Source organism: Sapajus apella, unplaced genomic scaffold, assembly GCF_009761245.1.
Source record: "Sapajus apella isolate SASKATOON/1434 unplaced genomic scaffold, GSC_monkey_1.0 scaffold44, whole genome shotgun sequence".
Taxonomy (NCBI): domain Eukaryota; kingdom Metazoa; phylum Chordata; class Mammalia; order Primates; family Cebidae; genus Sapajus; species Sapajus apella.
In genome coordinates, this window is record NW_022436984.1 from 6,028,131 (window position 1) to 6,055,495 (window position 27,365).

General features: G+C 35.1%; 1 protein-coding gene across 13 annotated transcripts in view; it reads left to right on the forward strand.

Moving 5' to 3' along the window:
* The window catches only part of BIRC6 (baculoviral IAP repeat containing 6), a 258,154-nt gene that overhangs the window by 103,909 nt on the left and 126,880 nt on the right, over window positions 1-27,365 (forward strand). For 7 of the 13 annotated variants that reach the window (XR_004257190.1, XM_032239247.1, XM_032239252.1 and 4 more), the window contains 16 exons: window positions 7,265-7,452; window positions 8,591-8,905; window positions 9,189-9,288; window positions 11,667-11,881; window positions 12,046-12,254; window positions 12,574-12,920; window positions 13,513-13,732; window positions 14,328-14,461; window positions 15,170-15,307; window positions 17,207-17,334; window positions 20,483-20,614; window positions 21,941-22,156; window positions 22,894-23,077; window positions 23,713-23,868; window positions 25,900-26,033; window positions 26,724-26,877. Coding sequence is in view for 12 of the 13 variants with exons in the window: in XM_032239247.1 (XP_032095138.1) it covers window positions 7,265-7,452; window positions 8,591-8,905; window positions 9,189-9,288; window positions 11,667-11,881; window positions 12,046-12,254; window positions 12,574-12,920; window positions 13,513-13,732; window positions 14,328-14,461; window positions 15,170-15,307; window positions 17,207-17,334; window positions 20,483-20,614; window positions 21,941-22,156; window positions 22,894-23,077; window positions 23,713-23,868; window positions 25,900-26,033; window positions 26,724-26,877 (2,970 nt within the window). In the remaining variant the exon portion in view is untranslated. The remainder of the gene's footprint in view (window positions 1-7,264; window positions 7,453-8,590; window positions 8,906-9,188; window positions 9,289-11,666; window positions 11,882-12,045; window positions 12,255-12,573; window positions 12,921-13,512; window positions 13,733-14,327; window positions 14,462-15,169; window positions 15,308-17,206; window positions 17,335-20,482; window positions 20,615-21,940; window positions 22,157-22,893; window positions 23,078-23,712; window positions 23,869-25,899; window positions 26,034-26,723; window positions 26,878-27,365) is intronic. The other 6 variants (XM_032239250.1, XM_032239253.1, XM_032239254.1 and 3 more) reach the window with 3 other exon arrangements.

The following is a 27,365-nucleotide window of genomic DNA, read 5'->3' on the forward strand; positions in this document are numbered from 1 at the left end:
GCAAAACTACATATTCCACTGTCTTTTATCTTTTTTTTTTTTTTTTTCAGACGGAGTTTCACTCATGTTACCCAGGCTGGAGTGCAATGGCGTGATCTTGGCTCACCGCAACCTCCGCCTCCTGGGTTCAGGCAATTCTCCTGCCTCAGCCTCCCGAGTAGCTGGGACTACAGGCGTGCGCCACCATGCCCAGCTAATTTTTGTATTTTTAGTAGAGACGGGGTTTCACCATGTTGACCAGGATGGTCTCGATCTCTTGACCTCGTGATCCACCCGTCTCGGCCTCCCAAAGTGCTGGGATTACAAGCGTGAGCCACCGCGCCCGGCCTAATGATGCATTTCTGAACAGTGGTTGAGTATGGTCTGCATAACATAACATAACACATGTATGTATATTTGGTCTGCCTTCTTTCGAATCCTACAATTATGATATTAATCTGTATCATTGCATATGGACAGTTGGTTCTTTTTCATTGGTGTTTAGGATTCTGTTGTCCAAATAAAACAAACTTTGTATACCCACTATTGGTTTTTATACCAGTGATAGACACTTGAGTTGTTTCATTGTGGACATAATAGAACTGATGGACATACTTTTGTCTTGAATATTAATGTGGAAGTTGATTCACTGCTTCATAGGGTATTCATATATTCAGCTTCAGTAAGTGAGTAATCTTTCTGCTATTGGTTTCTATTTAAACTGTGGAGTCAAATACGCAGATTATTGATCTTGCAAAATTTGTTTAGGATTGTAGAGGGTCAAATTCTATAAATATTCCATGCATACTTAATAATGTTAACTCTGCACTTGTTGGTGAAGTGTTCTCTATATATCCTTTTGGTCAAGTTTGCTAATTGTGTTCTTCAAATTCTCTATCTTTATTGGTTATTTTACCTGTTTGTTTTTTTAGTTAATGAGGCCACTATGTTAAAAAACTGTAGATTTATTTTTTGTCATCGATTTTTACACATTTCGAGACCATCATATAAATTTAGAATGGTTGTGTCTTTCTTGGGAATTCTTTGATCATTATGAGTTATTTTTTTTTTTGTTATTTTTTGAGATGGGGTTTTTGCTCTGTGGCCCAGGCTGGTCTTGGGCTCGAATGATCCTCCTGCCCCTCTTTTGCAAGTAACTGGGATTGCAGGCATACACCCCTGCACCTGGCTTGAGTTATGTTTTTATCTTAAGTTTGCCTTTCTCCTAGTATTTACCTTGTCTGATGTTTACTTAGCTAATACTAGCCTTCTTTGGCTGCTGTTGTATAGTATATGTTTTCCCATCTTTTTACTTTCAACTTTCCAGTTTTCTTTATGTTTTAGATATACTTTTTGTAAGTGGCATGTAGTTGAATTTATTAAAAATTCAACTTGGTATTTTTGTCTTTCAGTGGGAGAATTTATTTTAGTTACATTTAATGTAATTAGTGATATATTCCTGTTTAAGTTTACCATGATTTTTTATATGTACTGTTCGATATCTCATTGTCCTGATGGTTGGTTATATATTTATTTTTCCTCATTTTCTGTTTTTAGGATTGATTATTTTTATTGCTTATTTTTTCCATTTTTTTCCTGAACACTTCTTTTAGTAATTACATTATTGAGATCAAAGTATATACTCTTGATTCCAGAAGTATATATTAATTCCCATAATACATTAGTATAATTTTTTAATATTCAGTATTCACTTGGATTTAACTCATAATTCCATTTCCATTGCTTTTTATTCCTTTTTTGTTGAGCTTTTATCTGGTATGCTTTTTCTTAGGTCTGAAAAATACTCTTAAGATCTTTTTATTCTTAGGTACTGATGACACATTCATTTACATTTTTTGAGAAAAAATTCGAAGTTTTATGAATAATCTAATGAACAAGCAGGATAGCCATTATCCGAATTCCAATATCATTATTATTTTTTCACATTTGTCTATTTTTTTCTTTGTCGAAATACTTCAAAGCAGATCTAATAACTGATGCCATTTTTATCATACTCACCTAAATTAATTCCAATTTATTGTGAAAACAGTGTTGTAGTCAATTAAATTAACAATCAGTTTTGTGGTGTCATCTGATTTTCAATATATAATTAAACTTAATATAATGGAGAATTTGATAGGGATTCTAAGTTACTAGCTATTTTTACTAGTGATTTAAAGGTAGTCTTTCCTTGTCTTTTAGCGTACATGGTATTTGTTAGAAGTCATCTGTCAGTCTTACTGCTTTTCAAAGGTCATTTCTCAAATTTTCTGAGGTTGCCCTTCTCCTCTTTTTTTGCTTTCAGAGTTTTTGTGTGATGTTCCTACATGTGGTTTCATTTGTGTTTGTTCTGCTTCAAGTTGATAGGACTTCTTGAATCTTTAGTTGATATCTCCCTGAAGTTTGAGCTGGTATCTTCCAAAGCTTTAGAGAAATAGCCAGTTACCTCTTTAAATATTGTTTCTGCTCTATTTTATCTCCCCTCTCTCTCTCTCTCTCTGTTTTTTTTTTTTGACAGAGTCTTGATATGTTGCCCAGGCTGGAGTGCAGTGGTGTGATCTTGGGTCACTGCAACCTGCGCCTCCCCAGTAGCTGGGATTATCCCGCCAGCCTCCTGAGTAGCTGGGATTACAGGCATGCGCCACCACGCTCAGCTAATTTTTGTGTTTTTATTTATTTATTTATTTACTTACTTACTTTTTGGAGACAGAGTCTTACTCTGTTGCCCAGCCTGAAGTGTACTGTAGTGCAATGGTGGGATCTCGGCTTACCGCGACCTCCGCCTCCGGGGTTCAACCGATTTTCCTGCCTCAGCGTCCTGAGTAGCTGGGACTACAGGTGTGCGCCACTACACCCAGCTAATTTTTGCATTTTTAGTAGAGATGGTGTTTCACCATGTTGGTCAGGATGGTCTTGATCTCATGACCTCGTGATCTGCCCACTTTGCCCTCTCAAAGTGCTGGGATTGCAGGGGTGAGCCACCGTGCCCTTCCAATTTGTGTATTTTTAGTAGAGATGGAGTTTCACCATGTTGATCAGGCTGGTCTCAAACTCCTGACCTCTCAGGTGACCTGTCTGCCTTGGCCTACTGAAGTGCTGGGATTACAGATGTGAACCTCTTTGCTCAGCCTTTCCTCTCTTTTTGACTCTTCATTTTTATATACATTATATCTCCTCATGATCATAACTGAGAGAGTTTTCAATTGTTTTAATTATGAATATTTTCTTCTATCTTTTTAAATATTCTGTCTTCTGGTATCTAATCATTTATGGGAAAACTACCCTTCTCCCACTTTACTGCAGTGTTGCCTCTAGTAAGCATCTCATATATGTATAGGTCTGTTTCTGTTTCGTTGGTCATTTACTTGGCCTTTTATTAATACTCTATTATCTATTTTTTTTTTTTTTTTCTTTTGATATAGAGTCTTGCTCTGTAGCCCAGGCTGAAGTGCCGTGGTGCAGTCTTGGCTCACTACAGCCTCACTTATTGGGCTCAAGTGATTCTCCAGCCTCAGCCTCCCGAATAGCTGAGATTACAGGTGCCACCATTCCCAAATAATTTTTGTATTTTTAGAAGAGATGGGTTTTGCCATGTTGTCTCAGCTGGTCTCAAACTCCTCAGCTCAAGTGATCTGCTGGCCTTGGCCTCCCAAAGTGCTGGGGTTACAGGCGTGAACTACTGTGCCCAGCTTCTACTGTCTTAGTGTAACTTTATGTTAAGTGTTTATATCTGATAGTAAAAACCTACCAGTGTTCTTTTTAGGTAGATTTTAAAAATTGATTTTCTAAATTATTTAAAAATAAAAAAAATTCAGTGTTATGCAGTTATCACCATTGTCTAATTCTGGAACATTTCCGTTACTACAGAAACAAACTCCTCATCTACTAGTGTTTTCTCTACTTCTTCCCCAACCCATCCAATCTCCTGGCAACCAGTAGTCAGCTTTCTGTATCTATATTTGCCTACCGTGGATATTACGTATAAATGGACTCACAGAATATGTCCTTTTTTGTGTGACTACTTAGTATAATATTTTCAAGTTTCATCCATTTAGCCTGTGTCAGTACTAGTACTTTTTCTGGTAAAATAATTCCATTTTGTTGAGGCATTCATCTGTGAGTGAATATTTTAGTTGATTTTTTCTTTTTGGCCATTATGTCTAATGCTGCTGTGAACATTTTTGTGAAGTTTTTCTTTTGTTTTTGTTTTTTTTGGTCAATGTGTGTTTTTCACTCTCTTGGGTGTGTACCTACCTGTGTGTACAACCTGTGAATATTCTTTTTCTTAAAGATCGTCTTTGCTATTCTAGGTCTTTTGTATTTCTGTTTGAATTTTAGATTTAGTTTGTCATTTTCTGTACAACATGATTGTTTTTAAAAGTTGGGGCCTGTATGTAAGTCGGTTTAGGAGAATTGGCATCTTAATATTGAGCTTTTAAATGTATTAACATTGTGTGTGTGTGTGTGTGTGTGTGTGTGTGTGTGTGTGTGTGTGTGTCTTAAATGCAGAATACACACTGAGGTATATATTCTATAGTATATTTAAGTTTTTTATTTCATTATGCTTTGTAGTTTTCAGCATAGTTTTACATTTTTTTACCTATATATTTAGTTGTTATGTTGTTATAAGTGATCTTCCTCTGAATCTTACATTCTATTCACTTGTTATTTATGTATAAAAGTATAACTGATTTGTATGTATTACTGTCACATCTGGTGACAGTACTATATTATTAAAAAAGTAGTTTGTAGATAGTTTGTAGATTCTTAGAGAATTTTTAATGTGTTGCAATCATGTCACCTATTGATAGCTTTACCTTTTTCTTTCTAATTATATTGTTGTTTTTTCCTTGTGTTATTTTGTGCTTCCTAGGTCTTCCTATATGTTGTTGAATAGAAATGGTAATAGTAGTCATCTTTGTCTTGTTCTCACATCTATATCTATATCTATATCTATGTCTATATCCCTATCTATAGACCTATATCTTTATATCTATTTATTTTTGAGATGGAGTATCACTCTTGTTGGCGCAATCTCAGCTCACTGCAACCTCCACTTCCCAGGTTCAAGCGATTTTCCTGCCTCAGCCTCCCAAGTAGCTGGGATTACAGGAGCCCACTACCACACCTGGCTGATTTTTGTATTTTTAGTAGAGATGGGGTTTTGCCATGTTGGCCAGGCTGGTCTTGAACTCCTGACTTTCGGTGATCCACTTGCCTCGGCCTCCCAAAGTGCTGGGATTACAGGTATGAGCCACTGTGCCTTGCCCGGCCCTATATTTTTTTGTGACTCGAGTTTTTGAGGCCATTTGTAGTATAAATATAGAAAAGGATATTGAAAACTCACATTGTGCCAGCATGCCTAGCTGATTTGTGGTGTCTCGCCGTGTTGACCAGGCTGGTCCAGAACTCCCAACCTCAAGTGATCTGCCCACCTCGGCCGCCCAAAGTGCTGGGATTACTGGCGTAAGCCACCGTGCCCAGCCAATTGCTCTTTCTTTGACCAAGCTTGTAATGCTGAATTGGTGTATAGGTTAAATGAAGGGCACAGTATAACCGCACTGTAGTGAGTGGTGGTTTTGTTTTTTACATAAGGAAATTTAATCATAAGAGTATATGTACAGTTTTTGTTATTGGTATGTTGTTCATTTTAACTCAGCTTTTGTTATTAGAATTCTGGAAGAATATAGCCTTTGTTTGATTTTAAAAAGATTGTTAGATTGCCTGGATTTTCCCCTTTATCCACTACCTATGAGCAAATTACTTCCCTCAGCTTTAGTTTCATTATGTAGAAAATGAGATTATTTTAGTACCTCATACATATGATAATAGCAACAAAAACTTTGCCTAGTTAGTACTAAATACTTTGCTCTTGCCGAGATTAAATAAGTTGATGTAACTTCCATGCTTAACACTGTGCCCTGTGTTGGCTTTGGCTGCACGTACGCTTTGGTTCTGATCCTAGTTCTGTTACTGTGAGTTTACAGGGTAATTTCTCTGAGCCTTCCATACTTAATCAGCAAAAAAAGGGAATCATGATGCCTGGCCCATAAAGTTGCTCATAAAGTGAATTGTAGTTATTCTTTAAAACAGTGCCACATGGTAATGCATACCAAATATTTGCTATTCTTATAGCAGTTATATTTTTCCCCAATGTATAATTTTGAAGTAAAGACCTGTTATAAATATTTATGTTGTTATTAACTTGGCCCCTAACTTTTCTTTTGTGCCGACATATTGGATTAAGTTGGGAAATGAAGTTTTAATCTCAGCTTTTCCAAGATATTTCCCATAAATTTGTAAAATAACGAATGCAGAAAGAATGATTTATAATAATGTTGTTCGAATAACAGTGAAATGGAAAATCAAAGAAATCTCTTGTAGGGTTTCATAGAGACTTTATTATTGAAAATGTTCATGGGTAAGAAGTGTGTGCTAGTTTTACTGTGTGTGGGATATGCCTCTCTCCATTTCGGTGTTTTGGGTGGCTTATAGCGGGAAACAGTGCTTTTTCTATTCTGTGCAGGCCTTGTCTCTGTTTAGGATATGCTATACAATGAGGAATTATCATCTTCATCTCTTTTAAAATGAAGATCTTATATTTGAAGGGTTTTTTGAGTGCTTTTTGGTGGGTGAAGTAGGGTGTGTTGTTATTACTTATGCTCAAATTGTGTAATAAGATTAGTCTCATTTTTAATGATCCCTTTACTATAACAAAAATATTTGCAAAATCAAAAGTATACCGTCTCTGATTTTTCTTTGCTTTAAGAAGTCATTCCTCATTGCTGGACTGGGCGTGGTGGTTCACACCTGTAATCCCAGCACTTTCAGAGGCTGAGGCTAGTGGATCACGTTAGGCCAGGAGTTCCAGAGCAGCCTGGCCAATATGGCGATACCCCAGCTCTACTAAACAAAAATTAGCCAAGCATGGTGGTGCACGCCTGTAATCCCAGCTACTCAGGAGGCTGAGGCACGAGAATCTCTTGAACCCAGAGGTGGAGGTTGCAGTGAACCAAGATTGTGCCACTGCATTCCAGCCTAAGCAACAGAGGAAGACCCTGTCTTAAAAAAAGTCATTCCTGGATTTCCTACTAGTATTATCAATATACTTTATTTTACCATTAATGTTTCCTTATTTATACTTTCCAGATTTCTTTTTTAGAATGAAAATTAACTATAGTTTTAGCATCAAAATAGTGTCAAAATATTTGTACATGTTTTCTCTTTAACTTTTTCTTCATCCTGGTGTTTTTATTTTTGTTTTTTTCCCCTTGTCTTATGCCAGTGAGTTCCTTCGGGGTTACTCCTGCAGTAGGTGGACTATCATCTGGGACAGTTGGGGAAGCCTCGACAGCCCTGAGTTCAGCAGCCCAGGTAGCTTTGCAGTCTCTCTCTCATGCAATGGCTTCAGCCGAGCAACAGCTGCAGGTGCTGCAAGAGAAACAGCAGCAGCTTTTGAAGCTTCAGCAACAGGTTGGAGACTATTTGGCTCTTTGTTCATGCTGTCTCTAAACTTCAAAAGCTGAAAAAGTACTTTAAAAATGACTATTCTTTTCATAAAGAAAAGTAGGTTGACCAATCTGAGCTAATCATTTTCAACAAAAATTGAGGTAAAGTCTTTGTTATTTTTAAATTTGTTAAAATTGTATGAATACATCTTATTTGGTACATATTTGAGGGATTATGATTGATATTTTTGGTACAATCTTGAAGTAAATCCATTTTCTAAACACTCGGTCAAAGAATATGTACAGTTACTAGTTACTATTTACGTGGAGTATAATACCTAAAACAACATTTTAAAGAACAATTAAAGTACTGTGACTTAAAATTCACTAATAATGACAGATGTTTCATAAATTTCATTGTGGCCTAAATTCGGAGCCCCCAGTCGCTGGGGCACAGATCAGTACCAGTCAGTGGCCTTTTAGGAACGGGGCCGCACAGCATGATGTGAGCAGCGGGCAGGTGACCATTACCACCTGATTTCCATCTCCTTTTACATCAGCAAGGGCGTTTGATTCTCATAGGAGCATGAACCTTATTGTGAACAGTGCATGTGAGATATCTAGGTTGCACACTCCTTTCGAGAGTCTAATGCCTGATGATCTGAGGTGAAGCAGTTTCATCCGGAGACCAGTCCCCTGCACCCCTGCCACGTCTCCCCGAATCCGTGGAGAAGTTGTCTTCCATGAAACTGATCTGTGGTGTAAAAAAGATTGAGGACTGCTGGTTTAAATGAAATGTGTGGCAATTCCAGGTGACCAATTGTATTACGTTAGTCAACATGAGAGTTCACCTCCTGATAATATTTTGTTTTGAGCAGAATTTTGTTTCCTTATTTACATTTAATTATTCTGCTTCCTTTTCACCACTATTTTGAAAGAGTCCTAGTTCCCAAATGCACGGGAAATTTTGTGTTAAATATTTAAAGAAGTGTATATAGCAAAGCCATGATCAATTTTTATGGAGTCCAATTTTGATTTAATTTCATGTTTAAGTATGATCAATTTAGTCATGTTTATCTTCATAATATATGCCCATGTGGTATTCCACCACAATTTAGGTAGGCAGGATTAGTCTATATATGTTGCTTTTACTTCTTTTGCAGAAAGCAAAGCTGGAAGCCAAGTTACATCAGACAACAGCTGCAGCAGCTGCAGCAGCATCAGCAGTAGGTCCTGTTCACAACTCTGTGCCTTCCAACCCAGTGGCTGCCCCTGGATTCTTCATTCATCCATCTGATGTTATTCCACCCACTCCAAAAACAACACCTCTTTTTATGACTCCACCACTTACTCCACCCAATGAAGCAGTTTCCGTTGTGATTAATGCCGAACTTGCACAGCTTTTCCCAGGCTCAGTCATTGATCCCCCAGCAGTCAATCTTGCTGCACATAACAAAAATTCCAGCAAGTCCAGAATGGTAAATTATGTTTTAAATAGGTGTTAGCTTAGACATGTAAAAATATTTTGAAATATACTCTTAACTTTAGAAGGCAAAAATTTTAATACAAATAATCTAATTTGATGTATAATTTAATAATCGGATTATTAATTTGATGTATCAAATTAGATTATTTTCTTTTATAAAAGATTACAGTACTTAGATTAAGAGCAGAAATTTACTAATTTGATATTATGGTTAGTAGTTTTTATAGAACAAGACTAATATCAATATAAAGTTAGACTTTTTTTTTTCCCTCTAGAATCCACTTGGTTCTGGTCTTGCCCTTGCAATTTCTCATGCTTCACATTTTCTTCAACCTCCACCTCACCAGTCCATTATTATAGAGCGAATGCATTCAGGTAATCTTTGACTTTCTTAAAATATATATATATATGTATATACACACACACACACACACACACACACACACATATATATATATTTGTGCTTAGTTTGCTAGCCTTTTTAAGGCTCACTATTCTTCAGTTTGATTTTTTTTTTTTGCAAATCACATTTGCTCTTGGGTAAGTACATTTTATCAAGAATAAGCACTTACATGTTCAAACTTTGTGCTTGCCAAATTGCATAGAGTGCTGTTGAGTAGTGGCTTTGATCTCTATATGAATCTTGCCTGCTGATACATTATTGACATAAATAATTCATTGTAGTTGGCCAAATTACCATTACACTAGAAATTACACTCAAAATATTCTTAAAACTAGCCTAGTTATAGTGGAACTCTTTCTTGAAAAGAGCAAACAGAACTACTGCTTACTATAGTAACAGGTAAGAGTAATAATATATCCTAGGGTCTTGTCTTCTGCTTAGAACTGAGATTGGGATAGATGTTTTCAATTATAACATGTTTGCAGATAAACTGTAGGCAATTTTATCCTTAAAACAATTGGTTTTAGCTACCACCAACCTTGTTGTGCTTTAACAACAATAGAATTCAACAGAATCCTCAGGGAAGTAACATGGTTATAGTATACACTGTAGCATGTATCATATTAAGAATTAAATAATATTTGTGTTCTTGCAATGCAGTCATTTCCTCTTTGTCAGAGGGAGTTTAAAAGGTAAAATAAAAGTCTTATGGCATTTTCTGCCCAATGAATCATTTATTGATAACAACATTAGTGTTAATAACATTTATAGTGGAAATTTGTTATTCTGCAGTCTTATGGGAGATGAGCAGCTGTTTACACTGTAGTTTGTTTGTTTGTTTTTTTTTTTTTTTTTTTTTTTTTATACATAGCAATGACTAGGACATAAGCCACCTGAGTAGGAGAACTATATTCTTTGTTGTTCAGTAATCTTTCTGTTTAGGGAAGTATTAGTAACTGCCTTGTTTTCTTTTAAACTAGCTCCGTCGAGAATAGCACTATCCCTTGAAGTTTAATTTAGTTGCTTTCCTCCACTATAAAATGTAGCTAGAATGGTTACTAGCTGACCCCCACCCTATCACAATAAAGACGAAAAAGAATTATGATATTATTAATGATCTGCATTCTGTTTTACTAGTTGAACTTATCCTTGTAATGTGTGTGAAATGAAGGATGTAAATCTGCTTTTTCTTCACCCATTTCATCTGGCATTGACCTGAAGAGACTGGGATACGTCTATACTGGGGAAAAACATTGTTTGAGATCCAATGGAGGACCTTCCCAAGGCCTTTTTCAGTGGTAGTTTGATTGCATATGATTGTAGTCATGCTTTTGCTTTCCATCTAAACCCAAATGAATGCAATATGCAGCTTCACAAGAAGTTAAGTAGGGGTTAAGGAAGCCAAATCAAATAATACTGTTTGGTATTTTAATGCATCTAGTTGTGAAATTAAGAAAAAAAGTTGCCAGTGGCTGAAAGAAGAGCAGATTCATCCTTTACGATATTAACTATATACTGCATTTGCTGATTTAAGGGTTTTTTTTTTTTTTTTGAGATGAAGTCTCTGTCACCCAGGCTGGAGCGCAGTGGTGTGATTTCGGCTCATTACAACCTCCGCCTCCAGGGTTCAAGTGATTCTCCTGTCTCAGCATCCTGAGTATCTGGGATTACAGGCGCATACTGCCATGCCTGGCTAATTTTTTGTGTTTTTAGTAGAGAGGGGGTTTCACTGTGTTCCCCAGGCTGGCCTTGAACTCCTGAGCCCAGGCAGTCTACCTGCCTCCTCCTCCCAAAGTGCTAGGTTTATAGGCGTGAGCCACTGTGCCTGGCCTTGATTTAATTTTTTAAAACTCTAATATTTTAAAGAAGCTTGTTTGTATAGTGGTTGATTGCCTTAACTGTAACAATAACAGTCTTACTCTTGTTTTGTTGTTTTGCTTTTTGTTTTTGTTTTTTAAAGAGATGGGTCTCACTGTATTGCCCAGTGTGGAGTACAGTGGCTGTTCACAGGCGCAATAGCAGTCTAGGGTACTGCAGCTTGGAACTCCTCGGCTCAAGCAGTTCTCCTGTTTCAGGTCCCCAGTAGCTGGGACTAGAGGTACCTGCTTCTGTGTCCGGCTACTCTTAATTTTCTACCTAAGTCTTCGGGTTCATAACTAACACAGACTGGGATTTCAGAAAAATTTTGAATCAGAATTGACAAGGCCATTTTTACTGATTTACTTTTCCTCTTATTTGTAGTTTAGTGAGTTGATTTCATATTTTAAGATGAGTGCTCCAAACTGTTTTTGAGTGTATCATTTGGTTAATTGATATATTTTTGGTCAGCTGTTTCTTCTTTCTCTCATAGGAGCGAGGAGATTTGTGACCTTGGATTTTGGGAGGCCTATATTGTTGACGGATGTATTGATTCCCACTTGTGGAGACTTGGCCTCTTTGTCAATTGACATTTGGACATTAGGAGAAGAGGTGGATGGAAGGCGATTGGTAGTGGCAACTGATATAAGCACCCATTCACTAATTCTTCATGACTTAATACCACCTCCAGTGTGCAGATTCATGAAGGTAAAGAACTTTAAGAAAGTAAATTGATACGCTTTCTATGTTTCTGACAAGTTATGAAAAATAAACCTAATTTAAAAAGTATAACTATCTTTTAAAATACATTGCTCAGATTTTTATTGTGACAGATGTGTATATATATGTATATTTGTAATTTTTCATTTCAGATCACTGTCATTGGACGTTATGGAAGTACAAATGCGAGAGCCAAAATCCCATTAGGATTTTACTATGGTCATACCTACATCTTGCCTTGGGAAAGTGAACTGAAGTTAATGCATGATCCTCTAAAGGGAGAGGGAGAATCTGCAAACCAGCCAGAAATTGACCAGCATTTAGCAATGATGGTTGCTCTACAGGAGGATATACAGTGCAGGTTAGTACAGAGTACAAATTTTAATCTTATTGAAACTCTGTATTTTACATAATATCTTGCTTATAATTCTCTCAAGAAATATCTTTTCATAGGTGTACAGTTAAAAGCAAAAGGAAGAAGGACAGTAGCACATTACAATAACCCTTAATGCATGAAAATATTGTAATTAAATAATGGGCTTAATTTCTTAGTACCTATCAATTTTGTAGTTCTTTTTAATGGTTGTGTGTTAACAGGTTTGAGAGATTTAATTCTTAGTATTTGTATATGTACATAAAGAGAACATTACAAGAATTAATCAGTCATTTTTTACTTTTAGGTATAACTTGGCTTGTCATCGTCTGGAAACTCTTCTGCAAAGTATTGATCTTCCTCCTCTAAATAGTGCTAACAATGCACAGTACTTTTTACGAAAACCAGATAAGGCAGTTGAGGAAGACAGTAGGGTTTTTTCTGCTTATCAAGATTGTATTCAGCTACAGCTTCAACTAAATTTGGCTCATAATGCAGTGCAGAGGCTCAAAGTGGCACTAGGTGCGAGTCGGAAGATGTTGAGTGAAACATCAAATCCAGAAGATTTAATTCAGACATCTTCCACAGAGCAGTTACGTACTATCATCAGATATTTATTGGACACTTTGCTCAGCCTGCTTCATGCTTCTAATGGTTTGTATTTGGCTTACATATTTTAAAGGCTGGGAATATACTTGATGTGGTTTCATTGCATGTTTTAGGATCTGTGTCAATATTTTCTATTGTAAATTTTTGTATTTTTTTTAATGTCAGTATTTATGAAATGTCTCTAGGTTAATCCATTTCTCCCCATTATTTTAAATATTTCTTAAATGAATTTTTGTGTGTTTCTTTTGGGTTTCTGCTATTGACATGCACACCATTGTGCTACTGGCAAAGTAGTAAGTATTGAGTAGAAGTTCAACAGTGAAGCTTTTCATATGCTGCTAACCTAATATAGAGCTATCATTTTCTAGCCAGGAGCTATTTTTGATCATCACACACACATTCACTCAAACAGCCATCTGATACATCCAGCTCCATAGGCAAGAAATGTAATTTATTTAAGTGCTACTTTCCTTTCCAAGTATCTAACAGATTCCTACATACAAGGAGTAAATACATCAGAAAATAAATAGTATATAATTATCTACTAGAAAAGAGGAAAGCGTATTTAGGCATGCTTATTTTAATATTATACCATACATTTAAATAGGAAAGTTTACTATTTTCTTTCTTGTAATAGGACACTCTGTTCCTGCAGTTTTGCAGAACACATTTCATGCCCAGGCTTGTGAAGAGCTCTTTAAACACTTGTGCATCAGTGGAACCCCAAAGATACGGTTACATACTGGTCTTCTGCTTGTTCAACTGTGTGGTGGTGAAAGATGGTGGGGTCAGTTTCTTTCTAACGTTCTTCAGGAACTGTACAATTCAGAGCAGCTTCTCATCTTTCCACAGGATAGGTAGGTCAGAAAATGTTGGAGATATTTGTTATTAATGATTTCTACTTCTCACAGTTACTGGTCAGCTTTTGAAATCTTTGAAATGTGGATACTAAGTTGTGAATATGTGGCAGATCTCAGGTTTTGGGAAATGACCAGTGAAAGCTCCAGCACCGTGTATTGAAGGAGATAATAAGTGATAATAATTAGATTCTACTCTTTAGTTTTCTGATTGAACCTGTGGACTTCATAGATCTGTGTCCATAAGTGTTTCTATTAGATTATGTTACTTTATATTTCTATTAGATTGTTACTTTATGTGCTAAATGTGTTTGTTTGTGGCTAATAAAGTTCTTTCATTCACTAAGTCCTTGATTTCTTGTTAATAACATTAGAAAATATAACAAGTAGTTAGAAAAGTAACTAATTTTAACTTCATGCCTCCAGATACAAATCTTGCTTTCCCAATCTGAAACATGGTATGCTTTAAGAAGCAAACATTCTGTCATTACTCTGTTAAGTTCCTATGTAAATTATTTTAAATATTGAACAATTAAATTGATTCTTACTGGGTATTTCCTTTTTTTAATTTTAATTTTAATTTTTTTTCCCCTAGGGTCTTCATGTTACTTTCCTGCATTGGTCAAAGATCACTTAGTAATAGTGGAGTATTAGAAAGCTTACTTAATCTCTTGGATAATTTATTATCACCTCTTCAGCCACAGTTACCCATGCATAGGAGGACAGAAGGTATTAATATAAAGCAGTGTTCTTTAGTAAATCAATATTCCTATAAATATTGCTTTTATAAAATATCTTCTCTGAAATACTTTAATACTAATTGCACCACACTTAATATTTTTATGATGTAAGCTCTTAAAAATGAGCAACCTTCATGTTATTGACTGCCATGTAGTTATTACTTTTAAAATTTATTACATTTTCATTATTTGAACTTAGTATAGTATGTTTTTTCTATACTATTATAACTAAAATCAAATTCCCTTTTATAAGTTGAAGCTGTAAGGCACAGTTGTTGTTCTAATCAACAATAATGAGTTTCATTTGGGCAGACTTTTTTATAGGAATAAAAACATTAGAACATAGTTTAGTACTATATGAATTATAAGTTGAGAGATTTTTTTGTTTCTGTTTCTGTGAGTCTGAGAATTGTATCTTATACTTTGCTTTCTAGTTTCTATATTACATTTTGGATTCATCCTATGCTTAATCTGTTCTTATACCTTCAAGTCTTTGTCTTTCATTATATTTGATGTTCTACTCAGTTCCTGGCTGTAGGTGTCTAATTTTTAGGCTTGTTACATATAAATGTTAGTGTTAGTAATGATATGATGTGTTTTAGACTTATAAAATATTTTATCTCACTTATTTTATCAGACCTAATTACGAATCCTAAAGTCATCTGGCTGTTTTTCCTTTACTCTCATCTCTCTCTAGGAGTACTAGATATTCCCATGATCAGTTGGGTTGTTATGCTGGTGTCCAGGTTGCTGGATTATGTGGCAACTGTTGAAGATGAAGCAGCAGCTGCAAAGAAACCTTTGAATGGTAAAGACAGGGAGAGGTTTCTGACAGGTATCAGAAGTTTATAATAATATGTTGGTGGGGATTTTGAGTGACTTCGCAGTTGTTCCAGAACTGGCTATTGGCCTGGAGATACCAGCTGTATGTAATTTATGGAAAATACGAATTAACTTTACTATAACTCTGTTTAAAGATAAAATTTATATTTGGACTTTGTAGACAGGACTTTTAGTTTCTAAATACCGATATGACTTTGACAAAGTGTCTTCCCTTAGGCTCACTTTATATTAGCATGCATATAAGTGAGTTATGAAAGGGAAATCTGTGAAGAATTCTTACTGTTTTTTCTTTGTATAATGTGTAATTTCATTTAGAATTATTGATGTCTACCAATTAACTACAAATGGTCTTTTTTAAAAATATAGAAATTCCCAGATTTTGAGTTGTAAGCTTGATTTATAGGTTTGAAGCACAGAAAAATTTAAAAATGAACCTGTAAAATTATCTTCTTCCCCTCTTCCCACTTAACAAGACTTTTTATTTTTATTTATTATTTTTCCTCAGAGATTCTTGTTCTGAAAACAAGGCATTTTAAATAAAGGATTTGAGATAGCTAAATCCAGTATGTAAACCATTGGAGATATGTAAGCCTGTGTACGGCTTACATCTAATATGTAAGCCATTGAGACACATAACATTACTGTACATTGTCAGGAACTCAGTATTTTTAAAAGTTGCCTTGAGATGTTATAGTAGAATCAGTTTATAGTGCATATTATGTTTAGGAAGATAATGGGAAATTTATATATATAAGGAATTTGTTTTATATTGATTTTTTTAAAAATAATGTATATGGGTTAGTTTACTCAGTTGTAGGATATAGAGGTAAGAAATACAGTTAACATAAATAAAACTACATTCATTTTGAGAAAGTCTGTATCGTCTGTCGCCCAGGCTGGAGTGCAGTGACATGATCTCAGCTCACTGCAACCTCCACCTCCCAGGTTCAAAGGATTCTCCTGTTTCAGCCTCCCGAGTAGCTGGGATTATAGGTGTGTGCCACCACGCCTGGCTAATTTATTTGTATTTTTAGTAGAGATGAGGTTTCATCATGTTGGCCAGGCTGGTCTCAAACTCCTGACCTCAAGTCACCCACCTGCCTCAACCTCCCAAAGTTCAGGGTTTACAGGTGTAAGCTACTGCGCCTGGCTGAGAAACAGTCTTGAAAAAAAGAAAAATACAAAATAAACTGTAATATAATCTTGGAATGTAACAGATAGTATTTATACGTTTAGATACTATGGAAACATTGGTGGAAGAGTTTTTTATTTTAACAATTTGAAGAATTTGAACTGACTTGATAAATAGGTACTAAAGAAAAGAGAAAAATTTTTAGATAAGGAAAAGATGTTTTACGATTGGAGATGGGTAAAATGTGGTATTGGGCCTGAATTCAATGAAACAGAATAGTCTGGACATAGTCCAAAAAATGAGAATAAGTATAGGTAGACAGTATGCATTCTGAATTATTTAACCTTATTTTGGCAGTTGTTAGTTAAATTATTGTGTATTCTTTTATGGTCCCTGATTAAGAGCATGTGTGTTTGAAATAGGCAATAGTAGTATTTGTTGTTAGAATTGAATGACATTATCAAAATTGTCTTGTATAGAGATTAATCTTAACTATGGAGGAAGGTAGCTATTATGTAAAGGAAAGATTGGAGACAGAGGGAACTGTGGTCTTGAATTGGGGTCTACATTAGAAAATTGATCGTTATCCAGTCTTTATAGAGTCAGTTCTTCTAGCAATTTCTTTACAGCGTTTTCCTTATTAAAACTTCTTTTCATGATTGACACATGTATAACTGTGTTTTTTGTTTTCTTGGTAGGAAAGGTACTTTAAAATCACATTTAACAGAATTATTAATTCAAGTTTTCCTTCCCCTGTAGGTAATCAGTGGAGTTTTATTAACAATAGTCTACACACACAGAGCTTGAATAGATCTTCTAAAGGCAGCAGTAGCCTTGATAGATTATATTCCAGAAAAATCAGAAAGCAGCTTGTTCATCATAAACAGGTAATTGTCAATACATTTAAAAATTTTTAATGTTTGCGAATATTATTTTGGAGGTTGCATGAGATAGATTGCCATCAGATACTAGGTATGATGTTTAATGAGCTCCTTAGTTTAGGAAAATTATCTAACACTTTGGAGACTTCAATTTCCTTAATGGTTAAAATGACAACAATTTATGGTTTAGAGACTTTGTTGATACTCCTTTAACTTTTTACTGTCATCCATCTCTATTACTACTATTGTAAATGAGGTTGTCTTTATCTTTTGCCTAGTCAGAAAATCTCCCTTCCTTTGTTTTGCCTTAATCCAATCCATTTTAATTCATTTAATTCTTGGTGGCTTTCAGTTGACCTTTGGATGAAGGTGAAACTCTTTAACATGGCTTCAGGGTATTCATCATCTGCCCCTCTATCTAGTTTTGAGGTTTTAATTTTGGTTTCTTTTTCCGTTTTTTTCTTTTAGTCATTTACACACACACACACACACACCCCTTTTTTAATTTTGGTTTCTTTCTCCATTTTTTTCTTTTAGTCATTTATACACACACACACACTTTTTTTTTTAATTTTTATTTTTTTGAGTCCGGAGACTTGTTACCTAGGCTGGAGTACAGTAAAGGATCATAGTTCACTGCAGTCTCCAAATTCCTGGGCTCAAGCAATCTTTGCGCCTCAGCCTTCTCAGTAGCTGGGGTTACAACTGTGTGCCACCATGCCAAGCTAATTTATACACTGTTTCTTGTGGAGACGGGGTTTTGCTTTGTTGCCCAGGCTGCTCTCGAACTCCTGGCTCTGGTGATCCTTCTGTTTTTGGCCTCCAAAAGTGTTGGGATTATAAGTCTGAGCCACTGTGTCTGGCCACAAAATATTTTTATTATTGCTTTAAGATGTAAGAAGATTCTATATGAAAATCTTGAGCTTTGGCATGTTAGGAAAACTTTGGGCTTTTCAAATTTATTTTACTGTTTTATTTTTTATCTTTTAAAAAATTTTGATTTATGGGGCTTTTTTTAAAGGTAGCCTTGGCAATAAGTTGTTTATTTTTCACTTCTAAGTTTTTCAGCTATGAGCTAGCTCGGTCCTTTGCTGGAAAAATGATGAGAAGTGTCTTCCTCAACTACCTCTTCTTTTTAAGACCTTTAACCAATTTTAGGTAGTATTAGTTTGTATCTTTTAACCTTTATGCTCGGTACATTTAATTAGGGTGGGAAACAAAACCTATTGTGTAACCCAGTGAATATTTGTTTGTGAAATATTACTATTGGATTCTTCATTATGAATGACAGTATTGGGACAGGTGACAAAACTTAAAAGGTGACTCTGAGGGACAGTTGGTGGTCAGGCATCAATATTACTTCTCTGATTTTGATGTTTGGAACTATGATTTGTAGAAGGTTTATTTCTAGGAATTATACATGAAAATAATCAGGGCGATTGGTCATCAGGTTACTAATTTACTGCCAAATGGCTTAGTGAAAACCAGTTGTATTTGTATAATAATTAAAACTAGCTATTTCAGAATAGATTAAAAATGGTTTTTTTCTTGGTTATGCTTCTTGCTTATGTTAATTATAGAACTTTGGAAACTATTTTCTGAAAATACTGATTTGTAGTAATTCATAATTTTAAAAACGTTAACTTCTCAGTTATAAATGTATAACTTCTCAGTTAATGTTTTTAAAATTATGTGTACATGCTAGTTTTAATTTAGGATAGCGTTTTCTTCATCTATGGTGATAACAGCCAAGTAGAATTAAAAATATATATATTAGTAATATTTTTTTACTGATACCAAAAATAGGTGTCAGGCAGCGGTAATGCCAGTAATCCCAGCACTTTGGGAGGCCAAGGCAGGTGGATCAACTGGGGCCAGAAGTTCAAGACCGGCCTGACCAACATAGTGAAACCCCGTCTCTACTAAAAATCCAAAAAATTAGCTGATGTGATGGTGTGTGCCTGTTGTCCCAGCTACTCAGGAGGCAGGAGAATCGCTTGAACCTGGGAGGCAGAGGTTGCAGTGAGCCTAGATCACACCACTGCAGTCCAGCTTGGGTGACACAGCAAGACTCTGTCGCCGCCCGCCCACCCCACCTCCCAAAAAAAAAACAAAACAATAGTAGGATAGTGTCAATAGTAGAAGTTTAGGAAGTGTTTTCTTGGAAGGAAGGCTTATTAAGTTGTTAACTAAATTAGTCTTCATTTGTAATTGTGGCTGTACTTTTCTAGTACTTTCTATTTAAAGTAACTTTCTGTGTATATAGACTGTGTACATGGCTGTGTGGAGAACACATTCAACGGATTGTAAGGTCTTTATGAACAGAGTTTTTTCTCTCCCTTGGTCTGTTTATTGCTATAGACTGCTGATTGCGACCGTTTAGGGATCAAGGAGATAGCGTAGGAGGGAACTCTGGATATAATTATAAAAGGACATGAGGGAACCTTGTGGTGGATTTGTTTGTTATTGACTGTCATTGTAGATATATGAACCAACACATGTAGAAGTGTACCCAACTAAATACACAGACACACACACAAATGAGTGCAACTAAAAGTGGAGAAATCTGAATAAGATTAGTGAATTCTATCAATGTCAGTACCTTGTGATATTATCCTGTAGCTTTTGTGAAGTGTCATCATTAGGGAAAAGGGTAAAGTGTACAAGAGATTTCTGTATTATTTCTTAATTTATTTATACATGTAGCATGTAACTACAATGATCTGAATCCAAATTTTAATGAATAAAAAATACAGACATAGCAAAATGTGTACTACTCCTGAGATTTCCATAAAAACAAAGCTAAGAAATATTAAGCAATAAAAGTATTTTCCCATATATTAAAAATAAACTTCTTTTCCCTTTATTTTTTTAAAAAATGTATCACTCAATTATGTTAGTGGCTTATATAAGAAAGTCTTCCAGTTACTTCTTATTCCTATGGGTAAGGGAGATCTTAATGGTAACAGAGAGAGAGATCCCAAAGTCAGGATTTGAAATGATTTTTTAAAAATTAGCAACACAGTTAAAATTCTGTTATACTAAATCTTTCAAGATATTACACATTCCATTAGTTTGACGTATGAATTGTGAGAATATTTATTTTTGTTTGCGTTTAACATTGTTAAAGACATTGTTTATTTGTTTTATAAAGCAACTTAACCTACTAAAAGCAAAGCAGAAGGCATTGGTAGAACAGATGGAAAAAGAAAAAATACAAAGTAATAAAGGATCATCATATAAACTCCTGGTAGAACAAGCAAAACTAAAGCAGGCCACTTCAAAGGTATGATCTGTACTTCTCAATATAGTTATCTCAGTAAAGTCAGGTATGATCTCTAATTATCAAGAAACTTAAATATATATTATTCTGCTTATCAACAGAGAAGCCAGTATACTCTGGATTTTTTTTGGTGGGGTAGCTTAACTCAAGGAAATGTATGATAAATGTAGACTTTAAGTATAGTTCTAATGTATTACCTTCAAAATGGACTGAGTTCCAGTAAATTAAAAGACAGGACGGGCGCGGTGGCTCAAGCCTGTAATCCCAGCACTTTGGGAGGCCGAGGCGGGTAGATCACAAGGTCAAGAGATGGAGACCATCCTGGTCAACATGGTGAAACCCCGTCTCCACTAAAAATACAAAAACATTAGCTGGGCACGGTGGTGCGTGCCTGTAATCCCAGCTACTCAGGAGGCTGAGGCAGGAGAATTGCCTGAACCCAGGAGGCGGAGGTTGCGGTGAGCCAAGATCACGCCATTGCACTCCAGCCTGGGTAACATGAGTGAAACTCCGTCTGAAAAAAAAAAAAAAAAAGATAAAAGACAGTGGAATATGTAGTTTTGCTACTTTGGCATTGATAAAGCTGTTTTTTCCATTTTACAATACAAAATTATACAAGATGATTGCAAATACCATGTATCAGCCCCACAAATAAAATTTATATGTAAAGTGAAAAATGTGACATTCTCTTTCTCCTTAGTATTGTTATTGGAATATTTTGGTGGCTGAATTTACAATTGAAACTTATTTTGGGTCCAGTAGTGCTCACAAGGCTCAAATGTAGTATATCTTTTCTAAGTGAAATTAAGTTCAACTGTTTTATGAATAAAATTTTTAAAACCTTGATGTTTACTTTTTGAAATTTAGAGGGATACCATACATGTACCAAACAAGTTTGTATTCTTTCTATAATGTGAAATTATAATTATTTCACCAGATTTTGAAATAACTCGAATATTTTGTACTTGATGTTACATTAGTTTTCTTTACCTTCACACTTTTTCAAATTATGTTTAGGTTGTTATGGTAATGTTTATTTGTTGTTAGATTCGACTCAATAACAATATATTATGTACAGTGAACATCTTTAGAATTTCACTTTTCTGAAATTCTGTTACATGTGATACGTTACTACAAATAGAAAGTAAAGTATATGGGTCAGTTTAGCTTTTAATATTCTTACTTTTTGAAACTTAGGGTAGATCTAAACATTTTGTTCTTTAGAAGTTATAATACGGAGTGAATATTTTCATTACGTAAATCTAAATCCACTGAAGAAATCTGCATTAAGTAAACATTGATTTAAATACTATAAATTTTTGTGTGCAGCACTTTAAGGATTTAATTCGTTTACGTCGGACAGCAGAATGGTCCCGTTCTAATTTAGACACAGAAGTCACAACAACAAAAGAAAGTCCTGAGATAGAACCACTTCCATTTACTCTGGCCCACGAACGTTGTATCTCAGTAGTCCAGAAACTTGTTCTGTTTCTTCTTTCCATGGATTTTACATGTCATGCAGATCTCTTATTATTTGTTTGTAAGGTATGTAAACTATAAGTACAGACTTCTAGTGTTGGCTGAGTGCGGTCCTCATGCCTGCAGTCCCAGCACTTTGGGGGCTGAGGTGGGTGGATTGGTTGAGTCTAGGAGTTCGAGACCGGTGTGGGCAACAGGGCAAAACCTCGTCTCTACCATAAAAAAAAAAAAAAAAAAAAAAAAAAAAAAGTATAGACTTATAGAGTAATTAAAAACTAGGAAAGGATGTTTTTAATCAATTTTGATTAAGAGAAATAATGATGCTTCTTTTGGATTTGCTTTTTTGCCATTAATTTTTTTATTGTGTCATGAAAGATTTAAAAAGTCTTTTCAAACATGATTTATATTTTAATTTAGTTAAAAGTTGAGCGTTTGAAATGTAAATAATGTGGGTGTGTTTATCTGCAACTTGCCTTTCTTAATTAAAATCGGAAATACACAAATAAGTGTCAAATTATATTAAAGAAGGACTTTTAATGTCGTGATTGCTTTCCTGTGGCATATTCACTCTTTGTAGACATTTAATTCTTTAACTATACAATTAGATTTTAAACCAGATTTTAATATTTGATTCATGTAATTACATTCTTTTGCATTCCATCTCAAGCATTTTTTTGACACCAGACTCATACATCATTATTGAAACCTATTAGTTCTGTACTGAAGTATTGGTAGCCTTCTGTTATTGTTTGAAAAACATGTAATTGCTATGTAAGTGTATGCTTTTATAAAATGTATTACAGGTTCTTGCCCGTATTGCAAATGCCACGCGGCCAACTATCCATCTGTGTGAGATTGTGAACGAACCCCAACTGGAAAGACTGCTATTACTTTTGGTTGGCACTGACTTCAATAGAGGAGATATATCTTGGGGTGGTGCTTGGGCTCAGTATTCCTTAACTTGTATGCTACAGGATATTTTAGCAGGTGTGTTAGGATTTTTTTCATAGAGTATGTCAAAATTACCTTGTCATTGCTCAGCTAAGAATCTTAAAAGGGATCTATAACCCCTTAAAAGAATAAAAGGTCTGTTTAATTGGTTTAATGCTATAGCAGTAGCAACCATTCAGAATTACTTTTGTATTTAAGTATGCGGATATTCATGATAAATGCAAGCCTTAGAAAGGTGTTAGGTTATTAAAGTGCATGAATATTTGAGCTAGTCTGCTTTATTATTGATAGTAGTGGTGTGTTCCTTACTGGGTGAGGAAATAATTTTGCCTCAGTTTCTTCCTATATAACATAAGGATAATAAGAATAATCTTTCTATAAGGTTGTTTTTATGAATAAGTGAATTAATGTATGAAAGTAATTAAAATAACTCTTTGTACATGTTATGTGTTCAGTATTTTCTACTACGGGATACTTGTCTCCAGCATTTGGAGGTAATACAGTGAGTGCTAGCATTCCTTAGGTGGGTGGGAACTCATTTGCCTCAGATTCTTTTATAGTTAGTAGAGCATTTATTCTGTCATTCTCTGAACTAGAGGAAAAAAATATGTTTTAATATATTTCCAAAATCTGTATAAATTATTAAAACAGGACTATCCCCTTACATACAGGAGAATTACTGGCTCCAGTGGCTGCAGAAGCCATGGAGGAAGGAACAGTAGGTGATGATGTAGGTGCGGCAGCTGGTGACTCTGATGACTCCCTTCAGCAGTCCTCAGTTCAGTTGCTGGAAACTATAGATGAACCTTTGACACATGATATAACAGGTAAATTTTTATGTTATGTTTTATTCTTTAGTTTAATTCTATTAAATGAAACGTTTCAAAATAAAGAATGTTAGAGAAACATAAAGTTGATTTTTATATTTTTCGGTTAGTTGTTTGGCCTTATAAACTAGATCCATTATTTTCCTGGTAAATAAATTTTATCTTGGTTCTCTGAATGAATGCTCATTACAACAAAATGCTATTGTTTCATAATGTCCTAATTATGTTGATATAGTGTGATTTGGCTATGATGAAGAAGAAAATGCTATGTAGAAAACATGTAAAGAAACAAAGTGACAGACAGCAATTTTAAAAGCTCTTACTCTAAGATCCAGCGTGTGATTTTTTGGTGTATTTTTTTCTTTTTCTTTCCTTTTTTTTCTCCTTTTTAAAAAGTATCTTTGTAAATTAACATGCATAATCCTTTATCATCTCCATACCCCTTAATTTTCAAAAATCTGTTTTAGTTACTTACCCTATATATGTCAGATGCTAAAGTCATTTTCAACCATTTGTCATTCCTTAATCTTACGTTTGCTCATAATGTGCTGTTACTTACTTGACATTCTCTTTATCTGGAATAGATTTCCTATGTGCATGATGCACACTTCCTTATCCAAGGTTCACATAAAGCATGCCTTTCTCTAAGAGCCTTTTTCTATCACTCCCAGCAGAGTTGGGGACTTTGCCATTTGTACGTCCCTTGTACTCTCAAATATCTCTGCTAACACATAACATGTTGTCAGTTTTAATTACAGTGTACCCTCACCTCTGAATCTCTCAATTTATTGAAGAGTTTTATTAATCTTCATTTACTTATACTTAAACCCTCATACAGGCTGGCATTTACTGGGCATTCTATAAAGTTATGTTGAATAAGAGGATGGGAATGATGGAAAAGTAAGACTTATAATGGGTACTTATATGAGTTGTAAGAAAGCTATTTAAAAATTTGGAGACATTGAGAGAGAATAATTTCTAATTCATAACTGAAAAATAAGGTAAATGGCTTCTTCTTTTTTTTTTTTTTTTTTTTTTTTCCCGAGACAGAGTCTTGCTCTTGTTGCCCAGGCTGGAGTGCAATGGCAAGATCTCACTGCAACCTCCGCCTCCCAAGTTCAAGCAATTCTCATGCCTCAGCCTCCTGAGTAGCTGGGATTACAGGTGCCTGCCACCACACCCAACTAATTTTTGTATTTTTCGTAGAGATGGGGTTTCGTCTTGTAGGCCAGACTGGTCTTGAACTCCTGAACGAATTATTTGCCCACCTTGGCCTCCAAAGTGCTGGAATTATAGGCATGAGCCACTGTGCCCAGCCAGTAAATAGCATTCTTTTTTTTTTTTAGACACAGTCTCGCACTATTGCCCAGGCTGTAGTGCAGTGACGTGATCTCGGCTCACTGCAATCTCCGCCTCCTGGGTTAAAGCAGTTCTCCTGCCTCAGCCTCCCGAGTAGCTGGGACTACAGGCGTGCCCTACCATGCCTAGCTTTTTTTTTTTGGTTGTTGTTGTTGTTGTTGTTTGTATTTTTTAGCAGAGGCAGGATTTCACCATGGTGGCCAGGATGGTCTTGGATCTCTTGACCTCGTGATCTGCCCGCTTCGGCCTCCCAAAGTGCTGGGATTACAGGCATGAGCCACCACGTCCGGCCGTAAATGATGTTCTTATAACTTCGGTCCTCTTTGCTTTTCTCTTTAATACTGGGTAACATTACCTGTAATAATGAATGTAATATAGTGAATTACCTGTTAGATGTAAAAGAATGTATACTACTTAGTAATGTTAGTAATTATTTTTAATAGCAAAGTTTATGCAACTTACTTGAACAAGAGCTAATACTATGGTCTTTTCCCTAGGAAAGCAAATATCAATGCATCTTTATTTTTATTATGTATTATGGAGCGATATGTTTGCATATGTAGAGTTTTTTATTAGGCATATGTGACATGCAAGTAAAGTAATGTTTTGTAACTAAAAGCATTATTTTATGTGATATACTCCACTAATAAGATCACTTTTAATTATTTGAAGGTGCACCTCCTCTGTCCTCTTTGGAAAAAGATAAAGAAATTGACCTTGAGTTACTTCAAGATCTAATGGAAGTTGACATTGATCCTTTAGATATTGATTTGGAAAAGGACCCTCTTGCAGCCAAGGTTTTTAAGGTATAATACTTTAGAATTTTCTTTGAAAGGAAAGTCTTTGTCTCATACTTTTGGTTTAGTAATTACTTAAAAAAGGAAAATATGCATACTTATCACTAATGCAACTTATTATTCAGCATATCTACAATGCGTTAAATTGCTGTAGGTACTTCTATTGTAGTTTTTTAAAAAAACCTACAACGGAATAGTATACATTTTTATTAATATGCCTATTAGTAATTATCATACAGTAATGGAAACCACATTTAAGTATCAGAAGTATAGTTATAGATCACCAACATTTCAGACAGCCGTTTAAACCCCATTCGAGTTCATTGCAGATTCTACTTGTATGTTAGCCTACTTCTGGTTTTTTTTTTTTTTTTTGTTTGGAGCCTACTTTCTTTTTTTGAAGGAGAATCACTTGTAATACTTTATGGTGGTACTTTATGTTCTTTGTTGCATAAGAGATTTTATTAAGGATGCTACTTATCTTTCAGTTTCTAAATATACAGGGTATGTTTAGATTTTGGCAGAAAGAAAACTATTGAATCATTCTAAAAAATCCTTAATATTATAAATGGATTTGGGAAATTTAAATGGTAAATAGAATATTTATTTTGTAGTTCTGTTTGTGTATAGATAATGTAAATAATGTGTCATTCATCCAAGAGGAAAAAGTAAACTACACTTTTTTTCCATTATTTTAAGCCAATAAGCAGTACATGGTATGATTATTGGGGTGCTGATTATGGGGCCTACAATTACAACCCTTACATTGGAGGTCTGGGAATTCCTGTAGCAAAGCCACCAGCAAACACAGAGAAGAACGGATCACAGACAGTTAGTATTTCAGTCTCTCAGGGTAAGTGTATGTTTATATTTTAAGGCATACGTTCTTAAAACAAGTCTCAAATGTATGTATATTTTGTTCTTTGAGAAATTGAGCCCAGGGATATGCCAGTGGGTTTAGTGTGCCATGAGTACCATTCAGAGCTGTTTCTCTGTAGTCAGTTTGGTGGAACTTCCATCTTTTTGGTTCTCTATCAGAATAACACCTAGCATGTGTTGTGTGTGAAGGCAATGATTTTAATTAATTGTGCTTTAATTATTGATTTTAACAGTAAACATTGTATTTTATTTATAAACAGAATAAAACTACATTAAATAATTAAATATTGTTTTTGCAGTTTCCTTTTTTTTTTTTTTTGAGATGGAGTCTTACTCTGCTGCCCAGTCTGGGGTACAGTGGTGTGATTCCATGTCACTGCAACTGCCATCTCCCAGTCCAAGCAGTTCTCCTGCCTCAGCCTCCCAAGTAGCTGGAATTACAGGTGCCCACCACCACACCCA